The sequence below is a fragment of the Suncus etruscus genome, chromosome 8 (genome assembly GCF_024139225.1).
Source record: "Suncus etruscus isolate mSunEtr1 chromosome 8, mSunEtr1.pri.cur, whole genome shotgun sequence".
Taxonomy (NCBI): Eukaryota; Metazoa; Chordata; class Mammalia; order Eulipotyphla; family Soricidae; genus Suncus; species Suncus etruscus.
Genome location: NC_064855.1, coordinates 16,582,685 through 16,604,300, shown reverse-complemented (window position 1 = coordinate 16,604,300; position 21,616 = coordinate 16,582,685). Strand labels below are relative to the sequence as shown.

The 21,616-nt window shown below is 50.8% G+C and overlaps 3 protein-coding genes across 3 annotated transcripts; 1 reads left to right on the top strand and 2 right to left on the bottom strand.

The window, feature by feature from the left end:
* Positions 1 to 5,622: 5,622 nt before the first annotated feature.
* Positions 5,623 to 8,279, bottom strand: APOA4 (apolipoprotein A4). The gene is made up of 2 exons (XM_049778404.1): positions 8,104 to 8,279; positions 5,623 to 7,046 (listed from the first exon to the last, which is right to left on the bottom strand). The coding sequence occupies exons 1-2, from the start codon at positions 8,277 to 8,279 to the stop codon at positions 6,017 to 6,019; spliced, it is 1,206 nt and encodes a 401-aa protein (XP_049634361.1). The 3' UTR covers positions 5,623 to 6,016.
* Positions 8,280 to 15,517: 7,238 nt separating this feature from the next.
* APOC3 (apolipoprotein C3) lies at positions 15,518 to 17,225 on the top strand. The gene is made up of 4 exons (XM_049778197.1): positions 15,518 to 15,575; positions 16,094 to 16,161; positions 16,285 to 16,408; positions 16,976 to 17,225. Exons 2-4 carry the CDS (start codon positions 16,107 to 16,109, stop codon positions 17,148 to 17,150), a joined length of 354 nt encoding a protein of 117 aa, XP_049634154.1. The 5' UTR covers positions 15,518 to 15,575; positions 16,094 to 16,106; the 3' UTR covers positions 17,151 to 17,225.
* A 2,601-nt stretch (positions 17,226 to 19,826) lies between these two features.
* On the bottom strand, positions 19,827 to 21,616 carry APOA1 (apolipoprotein A1). Its single transcript, XM_049778185.1, has 4 exons — positions 21,570 to 21,616; positions 21,359 to 21,418; positions 21,107 to 21,260; positions 19,827 to 20,463 (listed from the first exon to the last, which is right to left on the bottom strand). The coding sequence occupies exons 2-4, from the start codon at positions 21,399 to 21,401 to the stop codon at positions 19,875 to 19,877; spliced, it is 786 nt and encodes a 261-aa protein (XP_049634142.1). The 5' UTR covers positions 21,402 to 21,418; positions 21,570 to 21,616; the 3' UTR covers positions 19,827 to 19,874.

Genomic DNA, 21,616 nt, shown 5'->3' with positions numbered 1-21,616 from the left:
ATGCAGTGCCAGTTCCCACTCTGGAAATCCAGGCTGCCTTTTGGACTGTGTGATCCAAGACCACGTGGTAGCTGAAAGCAGACAGAGCCAAGAAAAGAGCTTCTGAGCTTTGCCTCCTGGAGGCTGGGCCCACAGCAGTGTGTAGCTGTGCAGGGAACTCTCCAAGCGCCCACTGACACCTCCACGTGTTCCTGCCAGGAGTGGGGCAATAACAAAATTCATAGTTCCTGTCTCTGCTCCCCCATGGACTCTCACCCTAACACCTGCCCACCCAGCCTCAGAGGCCAGATACTAGATGCAAGACCCACAAATGGTATAGGGGGCTGAGTGTTTGAGGTCCAGGGGAGCCCAAGAGGGCTCTGGGAGATGGCAGAGTTCTGGCTTGGGAAGTCCATGATCGCTGACCTTCAAGATCCTTTTTCACCCACCTCTGACTCAAGGTCCACTTAACCCTTCTCTAAGCCCATTTTTCCCCCAAGAAAAGTAAAATATCTGGGCTGTACAGAAAGTTAGATGTTTGTCTTCTATTCAGGTGCTTTGAGTTCAATCCCTGACATTCCAGCTGTTCCTCTGAGCAATCAATCCTAGTAGTGATCCTTGACCACTGAGTCAGGCAGAAAAAAGTAAGCCTGAGAGATGAGAGATCAACACTAAGATCGATTGATACTGGTTTATCACTGAGCAGCTGAAAATTGCAATCTCAGGAGAAGAGGTCGGGCTGAGTCCCCACCATGTAAAGCCATGCCAGCTGCACCCACCACCCACCACTGCCACTTCACCAATGATCAAATTTTAGCACTTATCTATGGTTTTCTGAGGAGACAACAAACTGATCAAAACTCTAGGTATGTCGGTATTTGGACTACATCAACTGAACTTTTTTTTTTTTTTTTGGAATGACTGAAGATACCTTTCCACACCCTACCTCAGTCCTCTCCTGTTTCCAGATGGACTGGCAGTTGACCCTGCCCCACAGAAGCTGCTTCTATCAGTGTTAGTGCTAGGAATTCCTGGACTGCACCCACATTTGCAGGCATATGACACTCCAAATTTTAAAATACTGTCATTCCTATAGAAACACACCAATTTAGACACCAGTGTGTATCTGAAGCCACCTAATTTTCAGAAACAAAAAGAATAAAATGATCAACTAGCACAAGAGCCTACTAAAGTTTCTGACAATGTCTTAATGGCCCCATTGTGAAATGCAATAATTTCAGATTTTCTCGTTGCTGTACTCTTCTTTATCTTTTTCTTCTTTTTCTTTTTTTTAAATAATCTTACTCCCATTTATCTAGAAATAAATGTATTATGATCTACTAAGTTAATTGATACATGCTCTTTAAATAAAAATAATTTATATTTTAAAAAGGACTCTAAATGGAACATGGGGAACCAGAGAGATAGCACGGGTGCAAGGATTTTTCACATATGCATCTGATTAATCAGATTAATCCCCAATACCACAAATGGTTCCTAAGCACTGCAAGGAGAGACCCCTGACAACAGAGTCAAGAGTGAACCCCAAGTACTGCCAGGCATAGTTTAAAACTACCCCCAAATACTGTTTTTGCTTAGTTTGAGGCACAAGGTTAGCAGTCTCAGGGCTTACTCCTGCCTCTTTACTAAGGGATCACAGCTGGCAGGGCATGAGGGACCATAGAAGATGTCAGAGATTGAAACTGGCTTGGCTGCATGCAAGGCAAATGCCCAAACTGCTACACCATCATTCTTCCTCCTCTCCTCAAGTATTTTTTATTGATGGTTTATCAATGTAGTTCAGGGCCTGGAAGTGTGGCCATATATGTGGGTGCCTGCTCATCTCCATACAGTTTGTAGTTGCATATTTTTGGCATGCACAGTGTCACTTTTTTTTTTTTTATTTTTAAGCACCATGGTTACAAATATGTTTGTAGTTGGGTTTCAGTCATAGAAATTATACCCCCCTTCAGTAGTGCATAGTGCAAACTTTACCACCACCAATGCCCCCCATCATCCTCCTCCCTCACTCCCTGCCTGTCTTCGAGACAGGCATTCTATTTCTATCACTCACTAGCATTGTGATCATAGCTATCAGTGTAGTTATTTATCTAACTGCACTCACTACTCTTTGTGGTAAGCTTCATATCATGGGCTGCTCCTTCTGAACCTCATTTCTATTGTCTTTGGGTATTATTACCATATTGTCTTTTGTTTTTCTTAACTATCCCAGAGGAGTGAGACTATTCTGAGTCTATCTCTCTCCCTCTGACTCAATTCACTCAGCATAATAATTTCCATGTCCCTCCATGTATAAAAAAATTTCATGACTGTTTTATTCCTGACAGCTGCATAGTATTCCATTCGTCCTGGTTTGGCTGCATGCAAGGCAAATGCCCTACTACTGTGCTATCTCTCTGGCCTCCAAATCATGCTGTTTTACTAACTATTGTTTTGTAATACAATTTAAAGTTGGGGAAATGATGCTCCCAACTTCTTTTACCTAGGGTTGCTTTAGCTATTCATGGGCATTTATTGTTCCAAATGAACTTCAGGAGTGTTTGATCTACTTCTTTGAAGAATGGCATGGGTATCCTTAGAGGAATTGCATTAAATCTGTACAATGATTTGGAGATTATTGCCATTTTAATGATGTTGATCCTTCCAATCCATGAACAGGGTATGTGTCTCCATTTCCTTATGTCCTTTTTTATTTCTTGAAGCATTGTTTTGTAGTTTTCTTTGTATATGACTTTCACCACTTTAGTTAAGTTGACGCCAAGTTAGTTGAGTTTCTGTGGCACTAATGCGAATGGGATTGTGTTTTTAATACACATTATTTGTATATAAGAAGGACATTGATTTTTGCATGTTAATTTTGTAGCTTGCCACTTTGCTATACAAATAAATCTATTATTTCTAGAAGCTTCTTGATAGTCTTTAGGATTTTCAAATATAGTATCATGTCATCTGCAAACAGTGAGAGTTTGACTTCTCTCTTTCCTATCTGGATGCCCTTGATATAGTTTTCTTGACTAATTGCTATGGCAAGAAATTATAGCACTTCAATAGAAGTGGTGAGAGCCTTGCTTGTACCAGATTTTAGAGGAAAAGCTTTTAGTTTGTCTTCATTGAGTATGATATTTGTAATGGGCTTGTGGTAAATGGCCTTTACTATATTGAGAAAACTTTCTTCCATTTCCACCTTGTTGAGAGTTTTTATCATAAATGAGTATCAGACTTTATCAAATGCTTTCTCTGCATCTATTGATATGATCATATGATTTTTATCTTTTCTTTTATTGATATGGTGTATTACATTGAATTGTATATGTTAAACCATGCTTGAATCTCTGGAATGAAACCTACTTGGTCATGGTGTATGACCTTCTTGATGGGGCGTTGGATCCTATTGGCTAGAATTTTGTTGAGTATCTTTGCATCTGTGTTTATCAGGGATATTAGTCTGTAGGGGTTTTTTTCTTTTTCTTTTTCAGTATTTCTGTCTGATTTAGATATCAGAGTGATGTTAGCTTCATATAAACTATTTGGGAATGTTTCTATTTTTTCAATTTCCTAGAAGAACCTGAAAAGGATTGGTAGTAGGTCCTCTTGAAAGGTTTAAAAATATTTGTTAGTAAATTCATTTGGGCCTGGGTTTTTATTTTGGGGAAGACTTTTGATTACCGTTTAATTTCCTCAATAGTGATGGATCTGTTTAGATATCCTACATCATCCTGGTTCAACCTTGGAAGGTTATAAAAGTTCAAGAATTTATCCATTTCTTCTAGGTTCTCTTGTTTTGTGACATAGAGTTTCTCAAGGTAGTCTCTGATTACCCTTTGAATCTCTGTAGTATCTGTAGTGGTCTCCCCCTCTTTTCATTTCTTTTTGGAGGGTGGGCCACATCTAGTGGTGCTATGAGGTTACTCCTAACTCTGTGCTCAGATATCAATCCTGGCAGGCTTGGGGGACCATATGGGATGCCAGGGATCAAACCCGGTTCATCTCAGGTCATCAGCTCACAAGGCATATGCCCTACCACTGTGCTATTGCTCTGCCCCTTTTTCATTTCTAATTCAGTTTGTTAAGTCTCTCTCTCTCTTTCCCTTTCTTTGTGAGTTTTACTAGTGGTTTATCAATCTTGTTTACATTTTCAAATAACCAACTTTTGCTTTCATTGACATTTCAGATTGTTTTTTAGATTTGTACTTCATTAATTTTGCTCTAAGCTTTGTTACTTCCTTCAGCCTACCTATTTTTGGTTCATTTTGTTGATCACTTTCTAATTTTATAAGTTGTGTCATTATGTTATTTATGTAGGCCCTTTCTTTCTTCCTAATGTATGCTTGCAAAGCTATAAATTTTCATGTTAGTGTCACTTTTGCTGTGTCCCACAAATTCTGATAATTTGTGTCTTCGTTCATGTTTGTTACCAGGAATCTTTTGATTTCCTCTTTGATTTTATCTCTGACCCACTGGTTGTTTAGTAGTGAGCTGTATATTTAGGTATTAACAAATAACAGGATTTCAGAAACAAAGGAATCGATATCTTCTGAGCCATGCCACCCACCATATTGCCCTCGCTCAGGTGCTCTGGGGTTCCAGCGTGTCCCCCTCTCTGAGCCTCTGGTCCCCATACAGTAAGACACTCATGGTCCTGCCCTCCGTGCCACCAGAAGATTCCCCACACATGCTGCTTCTCTCCCCAGAGCCTGCCTCTGCCCATGGCCTCTCTTTCAGGGAACAATGTGTCCTGTGACGAGAGAGAGGACACCATGTCCCCAGCCACAGCTGCTTTGGGCCCAGTGGGACAATCTTTGAGCAGCAGTTCCAATGGGGCAAGAGGACAGCAAGGCCAGACAGACCCTCCCTTGGCCACTGAACTTTGGTCTTCCTGCTCTCTCCACTCTATTTGCCTAACACCTAGGGGTGAGTGTGCTAGAGTGACTTCTGACCTTTTGAGCTTTGGGGGAGGGTCCAGGGTGGGGTTAGCCTGGTCACATGAAGCCTGCCTCAGCACCAATGTGGATGGCATCTCTGGGGACAGTCCACTGGGAAAGGCCTTTCTCTGCTTGTCACCTGAGCAGTGGGGGCTGTTGGGGTCGTTCAGGTTTGAAATTGTGTTGGACTCCATCCAGCTCCTGCCCTGAAGGCTGAGTTGTAGTGCCCTAGAACCCAGCAGGCATCAACCATGACCTCCAAGTGTGCGGGCAGGTCTCAGGTGGTCACTCTAAGGGTTTGTCAGCTGGTGAAGATGGAACTGGAGAAGCTCGGGCCCTCTCCATCCATTTCAGTCTGTAAAGTGAGTCCTGGACCCAGGCAGCTAGCACTCACCTCTCTATACTGTCATGTCCCAGGTCCTGATGCCCCGGAGCCCATGTCCTCACTTTGGCCAAGCTCCAGTCTGCTTCCCACTCCCCGCCTCACCATGAGCACTCAGCAAGGAGCCACTTTGCAATCAGATGGAGCCAGTGATAGTAAATCCAGTTGTATGTTTTCTTTTCATGTAGCTGAGCCAGGATCCATCCCTTTTGGTTCCCCTGTCTCTGCCAGAAATGATCCCTGAGCACCGTACTGGGTGGACCCCAGCCCCCAAAAAAGCCTGAACAACCCCCATACACTCTAGTCAGACTGGCTACATTTTTCTGCTGCTTTATTTAGAAGTACAGGGTAGTATTCCTTTCCACAGGACACATGTCAAGCTTAAACCAAATCCTCTTAGGGGCAGGCTGGTGGACTGAGTTGGGGCGAGCAGGGCAGGTGTTGCTAACATTGGAGCGGTAGGAGCACCAGGGACAGTTCAGCTCCCCAAAGGGGCGTGATTCTGTGCCAAAGGGGCAAGTTTCTGGTTCGGAAGGGTGCGGTTCTAGGGTGGAGGGGCATGGTTCTGCTTCAGAGAAGTGTGGCTCTGCTCCAGAAAGAAAGGGTCCTGTCTCAGAAGGTTGGGGTTCTACCTCAAAGGGGTTGAGTTCTGCTTCCAAGGGGAAGGGCTCTGCTTCAGAGGAGAAGCGTTCTAGCCCAGAGAGGTGGGATTCTAGCTCAAAGGGGAGGGTTTCTGCTCCAAAGGGGCCGGGTTCTGCTCCAAAGGGGCCGGGTCCTGCTCCAAAGGGGCTGGATTTTGTGCCTGCTCTGGGAGGCCCAGGAGTTTGGCCTGGTTCTCTGCCTTGACGGTGTTGAAAAAAGAATTGACTTTGTCCTTCAGGTCCTTCTCCAGGAAGACCAAGTGGCCTTCCATCTCCCCTGCATAGGGTCCCAGCTTCTGCCGGAGCTCTTCCAACTGCTGCACTACGGCTTTGTTGAAGCTCTCGCCATAAGGGGCCACGGTGCGCTGGAATTCCCCCACCTGCTGGTCCACCTGTCTGCGCAGATCCTCCAGAGATTTCTGCAGATCCTCGGTGTTGCCACTCAGCTTTCCCCGCATGTCGGCAGTCAGGGTCTCCAGCCTCTGCCGCAGCTCGTCGGTGCTGGTAGCCAGCTTGGCCTTCAGCTGGTCGGCGTTCTTCTTCATCTGGAAGGAGACACCCTCCAGCTGGTGGTTGAGCTTCTCCTGCACATCCTTGGCCAAAGGGGCCAGGTTTTGGCCCAGCTCGGCCAAGTTCTGGTCGATCCTCTCCTTGAGCTTGTCTCCATAAGGCTGCAGGCGCCCCTTGAGCTCACCCAGGTTCTGCCTGATCTGAACGTTGATCTCCTCAGTGATGGGGGTCAGTGAGGTCTTGAGGCCACCCACATTGTCACGCACAGCGGTCTCCATGCGTTGTGCAAAGGATGCGAACTGGCGCTTCAGCTCCTCAGTCTGAGTGTTGACCTGGGTGCTCAGCTGGCTGGTGTAGGGGCCCAGGCTCTCCTGCAACAGGCGCACGTTGTCCTGGATCTTCTGGCTCACTTCTTGGGTGTGGGGTGCCATCCTGGTCCGCAAGTCTTCCAACTCCTTCTGAAAATTCTCTCTCAGCGTCTCCGAATCCTTGGTAAAGCGCTCCTGCAGGTGGATGGCAAAGGGCATCAGTTTCTTCTGCAGTTCATCAGCGTAGGTGTTGGCCTCCCCGACTTTGTCCTGGAAGAGAGTGCTGCCCGGGTAGGCACAAAAGGGAGATCCCATTACATTTGGCCATACTCGCCTTGGACTCTTTTTGGGAGGCTGGGAGTACTCAGGGTTTAGTCCTTCTGCTCAAGAATCACTCCTGGCAGTGCTCAGAGTATCATATGCAGTGATTGCACAGAGAGGGGGGGAGACGTAAGCCAGGTACTAACTCTTGGTCCCAGAATCCCAGAACCCCTTACTCCTGTACTATCTCTCCTGCTCTAGGATCTCAAAGCCATACAGCTGTACTGTCTCTTAGAGGAGTATAGAGGACTCTGAGGCAATGTTCAGAAGTCTGGGAACACTCCTGATATTCCCCTAGGTGGGGATCCTTGGGTTTCCAGCTCAGTGCCAGTGTTCCAACAGGGGGTGGGCATGCAAAGCACATGCCCCCCAAATCCTGAACTGTGTCCATTTCCCCAGAAGCATGCCTTTCACATCCAATGCCGAAGTTGGGGTGTGTGCATGGGGTCCTATGTCCTCCTGAGTGTCTGCTGGGTGATCCCCTTTAGGATTCAGGGTGTGTGAGAAAGGATATAACAGACTAAGTGAGCACTTTGGATTTCTTTCTCTGGATCTCTACCCCTGGTTAGAATCACTCACTCCCTTGAGGTGACCTTGGGCAATTTCCTCTCTTGATATGGCAAGGGACAAGAGTGGCCTCTGAGGTGTGCCCCAGGCTAGATGCACTGTGACATGGGAGAATGTCACTAACAGAAAATCACATTCTGTCCCTCCCCTGACAATCTGGCACTGACTTCCTCACCCCATGTTCGCCCTTTCTGAGCCTTATGCAGTGTCCCCTCCTTTGTACCCTTATTTCACTGGAATGTGGCAGAGTCTATCTGTTCATCCTCCCCAAGCCTGAGGACTGCCGTGAATGAGGCCGTTTGTCCTCTCTAGAAAATTTAAGCAGGTCAGCCTATGTCTCTGTTTGCATAGGGGAGTCCCAGCGTTGGGCTATTTGTTGTTCTTTGAATTCCGAGCTAGGCCATGTAGATACCTTTCCTGGCCCCAGGAAAAGTGTGTAAATCCCCCCTTACTTGAGCTGCTGGGTCAGTTCGGTCTTCTGTATCTGCTCCACTGCCTCTTTGGCATTGCTGGTCAGCTGGCTGAAAAAGTTCCACATGATGGTACCGACTTCCTCGGCGTTGACCTCAGCCTGGGCACCTAACACAGCATATTGGGGGAGACAGGTCATGGGGATGGGGACAGCCATCAGCCCTGCTTCCCCTCTGGAACTGTGTGAAACCACACCCGCCCTGCCACAAGCCTGGTGCTCTCCGTGACTGTGACTAGGGCAGACACCAGGCAGCCTACCCCCCACACTCGCTTTGGCCCAAGGATTGCTTAGATGCTCCCCGAGAGTGATAAAAGATTCTCTCTACTTACTGGTGCCGAGCCACCAGGGGCCAGGGTCACGATCAATAGCCTTCAGGAGCATCCTGGGCTGCTTGGGGCCAAGTCTTCCACTGCTCTTGCACCTGTCTGGGGTCCTGAGAAGTCCAGACAACCGCACTTGAGGCGACTACAGCTGTCGGAGTCAGGGCCGCACGCATTTAAACTCCCACCCGATGCCCTCTCCCTCCTCCCAGTGACTCCACGCTGGAAGGTGACACATTCCCAAGAAGTCCTCTTGGACTTTGGTGACCTGAGACAACGTGGCAGCTGAGAGCAGCTGGGGGCCCAGCAAAGGAGCTTCTAAGATTGTACTTCAAGGAGACGGATCCCACAGTGGTGGGAGAAGCAAGACCAGGAAAACCCTGAACTACCACCAACACCCCGTAGATATCACACTGTCGGGTGGAGGAGAACAAAGTTCGCCTACACCCCTGTCATCTGTTCCCTGGGGCCCTCACCTGTCATCCTGCCCCACCCTGTCTCAGAGGACCAGACTAGACCCAAGAACCACAAGTGAGGAAGGGGTGTTTGTGATTCAAGGAATGTTGAGTCAACATAGGGGGAGAATTCTCATGCTTATTGGACTTCAAGATCCTCCATTGTCAAGCTGGGGTTAGGGGTTTCTCTCACCACAGCTCTGAACCCTAGTTTTCTTCTTGAGAAAAGTAAGATGTCTGGGGCCAGAGAGAGTAGTTCAGCAGGGTGGGCTCTTGCCTTACATGCAGTTTACCCTGCTTTGATCTCTTCCCTGATAGCAAGCATGGTCCCCCAAGCACTGCCTGGAGTGGTCCTTGAGCACAAAGCTAAGAGTAAGCCCTGAGCACTGCTGAGCGTGGCCCCAAAACAAAACAAACAAGAATAGCAAGATGTCTATTATTAGTGGGGTGAGACCTCATAGCACATGGGGACCAGCCAGACTGAAATCTCCTGTTAATAACTAATGTTCTTTCTGGAATCAAGCATGTGACCTGAGGTTTGGATACTTCCCCTGCCTATGTGAGAAATCCAACTTCGCAGGGAGTATCTCACAGGCACCAAATCAGTCACAACAAACAATGATATCCTTGTTTTCTGGTTTTTGAACTCAAGCAGGGAGAAGAATGCTAGATTCTACTCTGAGGAGAGTTCTGAGGGAGCAAAGTGACAATGTGGGTCAGCCAGAGCTCTCCAGATGCCCTATCTGGGGTAAACACAGGGACCTGAGTGTCTCAGAGGTCTTTGGGGGGGCTGGGCAGATGGGGTGACCCCCACATTCTGGCCTTCAGGTCCTCCTGGAATGAGCCACACATCACCCCAATTACCAAGTCACCAACCCCAGGACAACATAGCCTGGCTGAGAGGGGGTAGGGGCGGGGGCGAGCAGGACCCAGGAACTTGAGTGAGCATTGGGGTGACAAGCACTACAGGATTGGGGCTCAGGACACAGGGTGCCAGGGTAGGGCTGGAGACCAATTGGGCTGAAAACAGTGAGAAGACTCCTGCTTGGTGCTCCTCTCCCTCTGCAGGGGACACCCCCACATTTCATGGGTCCCCCAATATCCTAAGTCCCAGAGCCAGAAAACTCATCCTTCCTCCCTGCGGCTATGTCAGCTAGCAGGATCAATTCTGGGAACAAGAACTCACTCTTGGGCCAAGTAGCAGCATGTAGGAAACCCCAGCTTCATTCCATGGCACCATATAGGGTCCCTGAGCACACCAGGGGTATCTCCTAGGAAAACATCTGAGAATAGTCCCTGAACACTTGCCTAGTGTGCCACCCCTAAAAATATAGGGTTGAGATGTGACTGGGGATTTTTTTTTTTAGTTTTTAGTTTTTGGGGTCACACCCGGCAGTGCTCAAGGGTTACTTCTGGCTCTGTGCTCAGAAATCGCCCTGGCAGGGTTGGGGGACCATATGGATGCCAGAATTCAAACTACCACCCTGGATCGGCTGCATGCAAGGCAAGGCACCCTACCACTATGCTAATCTTTCCGGCCCTGTGTGGCTGAGAATTTATTTTCCTTGCATGTGTGTGCCCTAAATTTGATCCCTGGCATCTGATTCCCCTAAAATGCCCAAAGATTAAATTCTGAGAGCTAGGAGGTAGATCCAAAGGGTGGAGCACAAATCTTATATGCCATCAGGTGAAGAGCTGAATCCCTGGAACCATCCCTACCTCCAGCCCTATCCCCAAAAATATTGCACGGTTTCAGTGCTGGGTAGCTCCAGACATGAATATTCAATCAGGATTCTGAGTCAAGCTCTCCCAGGTTGACCTCTGGGACCCTCACTCTCCTTGTTGCCTTGGGCTAGGTCTCCTCTTCTTTGAGCTTCCATGGCGAACCCTTCTCCTCAGAACATAATAGCTGGAGATCTGCCTCCAGGTTGGGGAGAGTTTGAGTGTCTGCCTGTGAGTCAGGGGCACCCTCATCCGCCTTCCCTTACCTTCTGTGGCCCCCTGTCTCGCTCAAAGGTCAGTGCCTGCGCCACCCTGCCCCTTCTCCCCGGCCTGGTAGAGCGGGACATTGAGTGAGTCACCCTACATGCAGCTTCAGTTCGACCTCCTGAGCAGCAGCATCGGCCATGCATGTTGGGTCCAGAGTCTCACTCAGGTAAGCACTTGGAGGAGCGAGTGTGCCTACTTGGGCGACCATGTCAACAGGAGGCAAGTACAGAGGCTGGGTCCACGGTTCAGGAACAGGAATGCAGAGTAGCCCCGAGCAGGGGGCTGTTTTCCAAGGAATTTGAGAACAGATTTATACTGGGGGAGGCTGGCCAGTTGGGGGGATGACAAGACTGGCACACTTGATGTCCACAGAGCCAGAAGGTCTTGAGCTGTCTTCAGCAGCGTCACTGGCTCTCAGTGGCACAGGTTCCCTCATTGCCAAAGGTTCCCTCATTGCCAACAGGACATTCCCGTGGACGTCCACCCTGGTGGCACTGGGGGCCTTGGCTGAGCCCTTCTGAAACTTTTGCACTAACTGCATGTGGCTTCACATCAGAGAAACCACAAGCCTCATTCCCACAGCCCCTCGCTTGTCCCTGAACTGACCACCAGTGTCCAGCTCAGAGGCAAATAGGGGTGTGGGATTGAATGAGTAAGTACCACAGACATTGTCCCCACCTGTGCTCTGCAGGGACCTTATCCCAGGCCCAAGGTGGTACAGGCACAGAACACAGGCCGAACCCCAGAACTCCGTATGTGCGGGTAGGGGAGGGCAGTTCACTTATTTACTCCTTGAAACAGATCCCATATGACTCTCATTTTTGTGTTGGGTGTGGTCAGACCCAGAGCCTCAAGCAGGGGGGATCTTCCCAGCCACTTTCCAGGACCACCAAGGCCATACACGGCTGGCTGGGTCCCCTCCCTCACCCTCAGGGGGTCAAATCCTGGGCAGTCTGCTCATTCTAGGGGCGCTGTGAAGGAGAGCAAAGAGGGAGAAGAAAAGGCAGGAGCAGATCTGGGGGATGGGACTGGGCCTGCAGCTGCTAGAGGAGGGTGGGGAGGAGTCAGGCCCAGGGGTGTTCAGACCCTTGACAGCCATGCTCCATAGTCCCCCCGGCCTAGCACCAGGCTACTCTACCTGTGTCTTACCAAGGTACCAGCCCGATTGGGAAATAAAAGGACCATAGTTCCCTTCGGATTCCTTAGTAGCCCTCATCACCTTCTATTCTCCCTGCCCTATTCCCCAAGTTTGAGCTCAATATGAGATTCAAGGATCATTTTTCATGTTTAAAAAGTCTTTAGCTCTTATGGGCTTTATTCTTCAAGCCTGTGCTCTCCTGGGAAGACATTATGTCACTCGCTGTGTCTCTGTCCTTTGCACCTTGCACTCTGGAGCAGCCTGTATTCTCTCTCAATGTACTTCCTCTCTTACTCTCCCTTCATATCTTTGTTAAAAAACAACACCTTGGGGCGGGAGAGATAGCACCCTGATAGGGCGTTTGCCTTGCAGGCAGCTGATTCAGGACAAGCAATGGTTTGAATCCCGGCATCCCTTGTGATCCCTTGAGCCTGCCAGGAGCAATTTCTGAGCTCAGAACAGGAGTAACTCTCGAGTGCCACCAGATGTGACCCCAAAACAAACAAACATAAAAAACCAACACAGGGGCCGGAGCGGTGGCACTAGATGGACTGTGGTTCAATCCCCTGGCATCCCATAAGGTCCGCCAAGCCAGAAGCGATTTCTGAGTGCATAGCCAGGAGTAATCCCTGAGCGTCCCCAGGTGTGGCCCAAAAAACAAACAAACAAACAAAACAAAACATAAAAACAAAAATACCAATGCAACCTTGCTTTATCGGGACTGGAGAGAGTGCTTGCCGTAGACACAGCAGACCAGATTTGATCCCCGGCATCCCAGAGTCAGTCCTCACAGAGTAAGGAGTAAGCCCTGAGCACTGCTGGGTATGGCCCCTAAACAAAATAAAAATAAAATAAAATAAAATAAAAACTCATAAGCTGGTGCACTTGAGTCTCCTCCCCCTTTGAGTCTTAAATTGCTCATCACTAAAACAGAATTAATGGGATGATAGTACAGGAATCAAGTCTTTCATGTGGTTGACCCTGGCACTACATAGTCCCCAAGCACCAGTCCATGTCATGAATGTGACAACTTCCCCCTGATGGGTTTATCAGGGTTAGAAAGAGCAAAGCAGGTTCAATCACCAGCATCTCATATTGTTAGGGTCCAGTATCCGAAAGACCAAACAAAGAAATGAGCTTTGTACTAAAGGATTTTATTATATACAAATCACAAGTCAAGTAAGTATTGACTCTTGAAGTTGACAGATCAGGGCCATCCCCTTTAGAAGGAGAGCAACCCAACCTTGGGTAAGGGACTCCTTTTATGCTCTAAAATTGCAACTCATAATTTCTTTATGTACTTTACAGTGATTGGTTAGGCTCTATCTGGAGAGTATATTGCTCCTATATTCTTGGGCACTGTCACACCACTAGTTTCTTCCTTCTTTTTTTTTTTTTTTTTTGGTTTTTGGGCCACACCCGGCGGTGCTCAGGGGTTACTCCTGGCTGTCTGCTCAGAAATAGCTCCTGGCAGGCACGGGGGACCATATGGGACACCGGGATTCGAACCAACCACCTTAGGTCCTGGATTGGCTGCTTGCAAGACAAACACCGCTGTGCTATCTCTCCGGGCCCTCTTCCTTCTTTTTTGATGGATTGTACTTTGTTCGGGACATGGTTGGGAGGTTCAAGACTTGGTTGGGAGGTGACTGCTCGGCCAGGTCACTCTGCCTTACATGCTTCTTTCTGGAGAGGGGAGAGTTTCAGAAGGGATGACTGAGAGGTCAGCCAGTGTGTAAAAAATGGCTGATACCTTAAAATGAAGAAACTTATGCTAAATTTAATTTAGGGTGGCCTCCAATATGATCCCCCTCTGAGTTCCCCAGGAATGATCCCTGAGCACAGAGCCAGGAGTAAGCCCTCAGCACTGCCGGGTATGATTCCCAAACAAACAACAATATGGTGTTAGCAATAGCTACCTCACAGCACTTTGCTGCATGTCAACAGAAAGCAAAACCTCAGAGCAATGAGTCTATGACGGAGGAATCTCTACATTCCGCCAGATGAAGAACTCGGTGTATGTGCCAGGCCATGAGGCTCTTCCTTTTACCCAAGGCCTGTTTCTACACACGAGGCTACTCCTGCTTTAATGCTCTGCTCCTGGGGAAGGGGAACCCATGGACCCCAGGCTCAGCCCCGACTCCTCCAACCACTCATCTGATGCATCATGTCCAGCCCTGTGTACAGTGGGAGACCAAGGTCCTGAGAAACACATCATGGAAGTGAAGTATCAGAGGATCACTAAGGCTGAGGGTTTTTGTTTTTTTTTTTTACTTCTGGGGGCAGGTGGGCAACACCTAGGTATATGGGTTCTACTTCTGCCCTGCTGAGAGAAACCAGTCTGACTCTCCATGCTGAGCCCAGGCCACGGCTCTATGAGTCTTCTCCCTGGCCCCCAAAATGAGATTTTTTAGACTCTAAAGTCTTAGTATTCTTGGGGCTAGAGTGATAGCACAGCGGTTGGGTGTTTGCCTTGCAATGCTGCTGACCCAGGACAGACCCAACCCAGGTTCGATTCCCAGCATCCTATATGGTCCCCGAGCCTGCCAGGAGCAATTTCTGAGGGCACAGCCAGGAGTAATCCCTGAGAGCTGCCTGGTGTGGCCCCAAAATAAAAAAAAATAAAAATAAAAGTCTTAGCATCCAGTAAACAAAGCGCCCCTCCCCCAATCTGGCCAAGTTGGCAGTAGCGTCCAGCACCAGCCAAAGATACCCCAATATCCTCCGGGTTCCTAGGCCTCCCCCAGCAGTGACTATCAGTGTGTCTGCGTCTCTCCACACCACACAGGACTCGCCAGCATCTCAATGTATTCCCTCTGCGGCTGCCCAGCACTGAACCCCGCTGTTGTTTGGGGTGTAATCAGTGAGTCCAGAGGGCAAGGCGAGGGGTGGGGGAAGGCCAGAGGCCTTGGGCCCAGAGCCTGTTGCCCTTCTCCCACCAACCCTTGCCCTGGGCGCAACTTAGGGACACTTCAGAGGAACCGCAGCCCAGACAAAGTCCAGAGATGGAGATGCTGGGGAAGTGTGTTGAAGTGTGTGCACAGGCAGTGTGTCTACCTGTGTGTGTGCGTGTACATGGCATATGAACATTCATGTGCGCCTATGTGCATGTTTGTGTATATATAGAGTGTGTGTACAGGTGAATGAACCCACCTGTATAAGCCTCTGTAGCTTCTCTCTGATCACCCCCATTCTAACCCACTGTTAGAGTCGACCTCTCCCACTTGAGGACCTTTTGGGATTTTAGTGGCAGAGCAGGACCTGATTTGCGGTCTTGGGGCCCTGAAATCCAGCCCTACCTCCCTGGCCTCTTTTCGGGGAGCCAGACACTCCCATGTGCTCCTAGCCATGGCAGAGGCAGGAGAGCAGGTGGGCACCACAGTGTTTCCCAACTCTCGGGCTGACTTGGCTGCGTCTGGCCTCTCTGGTCTAGACCAATCAGCAGGTGACCTTTGCCCAGCTCTCCGGCCTTGGTGCCCGCTGCCCAGGGACGATATAAAACAGGCCCATGCCTTCTGCCCGCCTGTCAGTTCGTCCCCAGCTGCTCCAGGTAAAGCCCGGTGGGAAGGGGAGGGCAGGGAGAGAGGAAAGCAGAAGATGCGGGGAGAGGGAAGGGTCCCAAGACACACCAATCCAGCAACCCCTAGAGAAGCACTTGCTAAAGGCAACTCTAGGGCTGTGTGTTCCCCATTTTTCATGGCAGATTGGGGGAAACTGAGTCCCACAGAGGGGAGGCTGCTGGCCCTGAACCACAGTAGTCTCTGAGACAGGGCTGGCCAAAGCTCAACATCTTTTTTCTGCTTGGTCAGACTGGCAACCCAAGACACCCTAGTCCTATTCCAGATAGAGAAATAGGCCCAGAGTGGGGTAGAGTCACACAGCATGACAGTGGCTTGCTCTGTACCTTCCTTCTTCTCTGGACTGATTTCCCCCAAATCCCCCAGAGAATCCCTTTGGACTCCAGATTACCTCTGTCTTTCTCCCTCTGGCCCGGCCTGGCCCTGCTTCCTCAGCATGGTGGAGAGGTGGAGGGCTCCTTGGGATTAGGCTCACAGCCCCATTTTGCAGGAACGGAGGGTCCATGCAGCCCCGGATCATCCTCATTGCTGTCCTCCTGTCGCTCCTGGCCTCAGCCCGTAAGCAGCCATGGGGACCTGGGTAGGGGCAGCTGTGGGTGGGCCTGGAAGCCTGTTGGGAGGAGGCTTGGGGGTGTCTCCCAGGGCTGCTGCCCACTCTCAGCTCTGCTCTCTTCACCCCAGGGGCGCAGGAGGACGAGGATGCCTCCCTGCTGGGCTTCATGCAGGGTTACATGCAACATGCCACCAAGCGGGCCCAGGATGCTCTGAGCAGTGTACAGGACTCACAAATGGCCCAGCAGGCCAGGTAGGACCATCCTCATCCACTCTCTGCAGCCCTGGTAGTGGGGAAGTTGGGGGTCTGGAGCCTTGGGGGGCTCTTGTCTGCATAGATGCCTGAGTTTGGCTGTCCAGGGCTGCCCCCAGACATGATTCCCCTCACTCTGCATGTCTCTTGGGTATGCTCCCTGCCATGTCCAGCATCTCTGGGCCAGAGGCTTCCTCAGTACATCCATGGTCTCCAAGAAGGAAAAGGACCCAGCTGAAAACTCAATAGGACTGAATGACTTGTTTTAGCTCACATGGCCAATGGTTCCCCTATCCTCCAGCAGCCCAGCAGTGCCCCAGGCCCCAGCATTCTCGGGGAGAACACACAGCTCCCCATTTATCCCTCTTCCTCCTATTACAGACTGGCGAGACCCCGAGGGCCACTCTAATCCCCAGCAAGTTGGGTTGGATGTAATCTAGGGCCCTTGCCCACTTCCGTCTGGGGGATCCCTGGCTGAGAGGGAGTGTAATGGCTCGGGGGGGGGGGGGGGATAGCTGAACTGCCCCCCCAAGATGTGCTCAAATGCTCCCTCGGTTGCACAAACAGGGGCTGGATGTCAGGCAGCCTGAGCTCTCTGCACAACTACTGGAACACATTCACAGACAAATTTACTGGGTTCTGGGACTCTGCCTCTGAGGACCAACCGACTTCACATTCCGAGGTGGCCAGGGGCCAGCGCCAGCCACCCTCAGACACTGCTGTCACCGACACGGCTACATAAACTATGTTCTCAGGGCCTGTCCTGGCCCACAACCCAATCTGCTGTTCTCCCAATAAACCTGGACTGGAAACGTTCTTCTCATGTGTGTGGTGTCCACTGTGTGCCAGGACCATGTAGGTATGAGAATGAGATGAGGTTACCTGTGAGGTCAGACCCTTCCCCAGCCTTTGGGTGTCTAGTATCTAGCTAAGCCCCCCCTAACACATATGTGAAGGACAGGCATGCTGCCTGCTGGTTGCACAGTCTGTATAGGGGCCAGACCCAAGAACAGACAGGAAAATTCTGTGACCAATTCTCAGTGCACCATGACATGACTGAGTGCTTCGTGGCCAGCCCAGGCCTGGCTTGTTATCCTTAAACCTGAGGATTGCGTGTCATCACAAAACTAATGGAGCTGTCATGTGCCATCACCACCATCCCAGCACACCCAGGGAAGGAGAGCAGGATGGAGTGTTATTGGTGTAACAGGCAATGACCCAGCCTTGTGTCAGATCCCATCTCTGAAATCAGCCTGAGTTTCTTATCTGCAAGTGGCTACAGAGGGCTGTTGGCCAGGACTGAACCCCCTGAACCAAGACTGGAGCTAGAGAAGGGTCCACTTTCTAAGAACCATGGACACCCATAAGGGCCCTTCAACAGAGGCTGTGTGTGCTCCCAAGTCTCCATCACTCAACAGAATAGAACATGGAGAGCCCTCACAGCTCTGCTTCTCCTCAAAAACCCTCCTGGTTTCCAGTCAATCAGGGTTCCTCCCATGGTGTGACTCTGGAGGAGGAGAGGCTTGGAAGGAAAGAGCCCCTGGCTCTCCCCAGTGTAGACTGCAGGAATAGAGGAGAGAGACACCAGCAGTCGGCCCCACTCAGCCCTGTATATGGAATGGTAAGGACTGACTGCTGAGCTCCAGACACATGTGTGAGGCCCTGAATGTGCCCTTTTACTTGTGGCTGCATGAGTATATGTGTGTGCACATGTAAGCATGTACATGTGTGTGCCCCCCCCGTCATGCCTGTTCTCATGCTTGCCTCAGTCATCATAAATGCCAGAAGAGGAGCCAGAAGTCTACACTGGCCAGCTTACCTTGCAGTACATTTCAGTCTCCTCTGCTGTTATATATGAAAACATTTCCATAAGATTATTATGTTATTGATCCTACCCTAATCAATAATTGTGCCCTACCCTAGGGTGTGACCTGGCATTCTGCTCCCACCCTAGGGTGGTACCGGATTCTTGTGTATAAAATCAAGGGTCTGTGGAAGGCTGGGGCTTTTTCGGGGGCTGATGCTAGGGCTTTTGCTTCAGCCTTATCCACTGAAGAAAGCTGATATCTCCTGAAGCCTGACTGCCTGTGAGTTTTCTACCCGCTGTTATCACCTCAGAACTGTCGGCTGAACAGGGTGGCAGACACGTGGTCTGAGCTGGAGGAGAAAGACCTCATCTTCCATGCCATCATCAGCCAGCCCCATCAAGGGCTGATTTGCAGCACTCTGCCGTTCCAGACCCCTCACTCTCTGCTAGAACCTTGGAAAGAAAAACACTCAAGTTACCTGTAGGTGGGGACCATCTACGTTTTGTCTCAGGAGGGTTGGCAGAAAGCGGAGGTGGCAGCCTGGAGCCCCACAAAGGGTGTGTTGAGTGTGTGTGTGGAGACAGTTTGCATGACTTGAATAGGAGGGAAAGGCCGCAGTGCGAGGGGAGCACTGGCTTGGGAGTTGCCCTGCAGAAAAGACACTTCACTTTGAAGCCTTCTGGGAGAGCCTGGAGGAAGCTCCAAGAGGCCCACCTGGTGTGAGCGCAGGCCAAGGTATTTTCCTCCATTTATAGCAACACCTGTGACACAGGGTACCCCAGCCCCTCTGGGAAGCAAGGGCACTGTTTCTTTTTCTGTGTGTTTTGATTTTGTTGGCTTTGGGGCCATACCTGGTTATGCTCAGGGGTTACTCCTGACTCTGTGCTGGGGACCCAGGGGACCATATGGGATGCTGGGGAGATCAAACCCAGATAGGCCATGTGCAAGGCAAATGCTCTCCCCACTGTGCTATCACTCTGTCACTCCACACACATTTCTTTTTTTTTTTTTTTTTTTTTTTGGTTTTTGGGCCACACCCGTTTGACGCTCAGGGGTTACTCCTGGCTATGTGCTCAGAAATTGCCCCTGGCTTGGGGGGACCATATGGGACGCCGGGGGATCAAACCGCGGTCCTTCCTTGGCTAGCGCTTGCAAGGCAGACACCTTACCTCTAGCGCCACCTTCCCGGCCCCACACATTTCTTTTGAGAGTGTTTCTGTTTCCTGATCCTGAGGGATGACTCCTGGCCATGTTTGGGAGACCACACTGGGCACTGGGGTCGGCTGCATGCAAAGCAAGTGTCTTAACCCCTATACCCTCGGGCCCCAGGTGGATCCCATTTCTCCAGGCTATGCTGACCCTGTGACCAGGGCTGTGGTGCTGATACAGCCCTCCCCATCGCTGGTATGGGGTTCCATGAGATCTTCCCTCCCACTTCTCTCTCAGGAAGGACTCACACCCAAGCAGGCAGGGCAGGGCAGAAGTTCCCGGGCATGTAACCCTAGAGGCCGGGGTGGACGGGACACTCACTAGCAGTGAAATCCCTGCGTGTGCTCCCCCTTCTTCACCTACACCCCCTGTGCCCCCCCCCAAAGTAAAGCAGCCACATCCCGCTTTGGAAATCTTTATTCTAGGAAAGGGGGTCAGAACCCCGGCGTTCACTGGCTTTCCAGCTGCTTTTGTAAATGCTCCAAGGTGGACAGTGCGCTGGTCTTGATGTTCTCCCACACGGGCATGAGGCCCTGCTGCAGGTCCTCCAGCACAGGCTTGGCCTTGTCACGCAGGACACCCAGATGCTCGCTGGCCTTGTTATGGTAGTCGGTCAGGACGCCGCTGTTGGCCTTGAGCTCCTCCAGGCGCTGCCCCACCACCAGGCGCATGTCGTCCCCGTAGGGTGCCAACTTCTGCCGCAGCTTCTCCACCTCTCCCCGCAAATGGTCACGCAACTCCTCGGCCAGCGGCCTTATCTTGTCCTGCAACTCCCGAAGCTTCTCCTGGAACTCGGTGTTTAAGGGTGCCACCTTCTGGCGATAGACCTCCACCTCTTCCTGCACCTTCTTCTGGAACTCGTCCAGGTAGGGTTTCGCCTTCTCCTTCACTGCATCCAGATCCTGGTTCACCGACGACCTCAGATCTTGCGTTTCCTTCTCCACTTTGTCCCACCACTCCTGAGCCGCCGGGGCCAACTGCTCATGAAGCTTGGTCAGGCTGGTGCTCACCGTGTCGAAGTTATCCAGGAGTTTCAGGCTGGATAGGGAGAGATGGGAGGGGATCGTCAGGATACCAGGTTCATTCCGAGCAGTTGGCCCAGGGCCTGGATTCATCTGTGCTGGGTGGTGTGGAGGGACCCACTGCCTGTGTATTATTTGTTCTGCGCTAGCTGGCTCCTATGTGCTCCCGCACCCCTGTGCAGTGGGAAGAGAACATACGGTGCTGGGTGGATATCTGGGCTTGCCTAAACCCAAAGTGGACCCTCTGTGCTTCTCATCTCCTCTCTAAAGACAGTTGTCCTTGCAGTGGGACTGTCCCCATGGAAAATCACTTTGGAGGAAGAAAGTGGGGCCTTGCGAGGAGGTGTGCCCATCCCATTTTCTTCATCCGGACTTCTGGGGTGGGGGGGCATCATCAAAGAGCAAGTGGGGATCAGCAACTTCCCTGCACCTCCTCTGCCACTCCTCCTAGCCAGCTGTCCTTTCTGAGAGGGCCCAGTCTAGTTTGTGTTGGTTTTGTTTTGGGGTCAGAGCTGAAGCTCTGTATTCAGGAAACATTCTTACAGTGCTCAGGGGACCCTAAGGGGTGCCGAGGATTGAAGGTGGGATGGCTGTGTGCCAGGCATGCGCCCTCCCAACTGTCCTATAACTTTGGCCTCATGGGCTCAGCCGGGTCTTACTTGAGTTGTTTGGCCACACCGGACGCCTCTAGCTGGGCCACTTGGTCTCGGCCACTGTCCTTGAGTGTCTCGGCGTAGGTAATGGCCAAGTCCTTTATATTGTCCCAGTAGCTCTGGGCGTCATCATGTTGCAGGAGATGGCGGGCCTGGGTCCCTGGGGGGCAGGGCCAAGGAGAAATGCTTAGACCAGCCCTCAGGGACTTAGAGAGATGCCCTGTACCCCAGGAATGCTGGGGTGTGGCAGGAACTTACCCGTGAAGAAGAGCACAGCTAAGGTCAGCACCACAGCTTTCATCCTGAAGCGTCAGTGGCCTGCAGAGGAGTGAGGGGTGGGCTTAGATGAGTGGCCTCTGGGGTCTCCAGCATGGACTCCCCTCTCCAGAACTCCCGCCCCTTTGAGCCGGCCAAGACTAGGCTCTTAGTGGTAGTGGTGTGTGTGTGGGGGGGGGGGTGCAGCCCTTACCTGCAGTCCCCAGCAATCTCGGATCTCTGACCGAGCAACAGACCCTC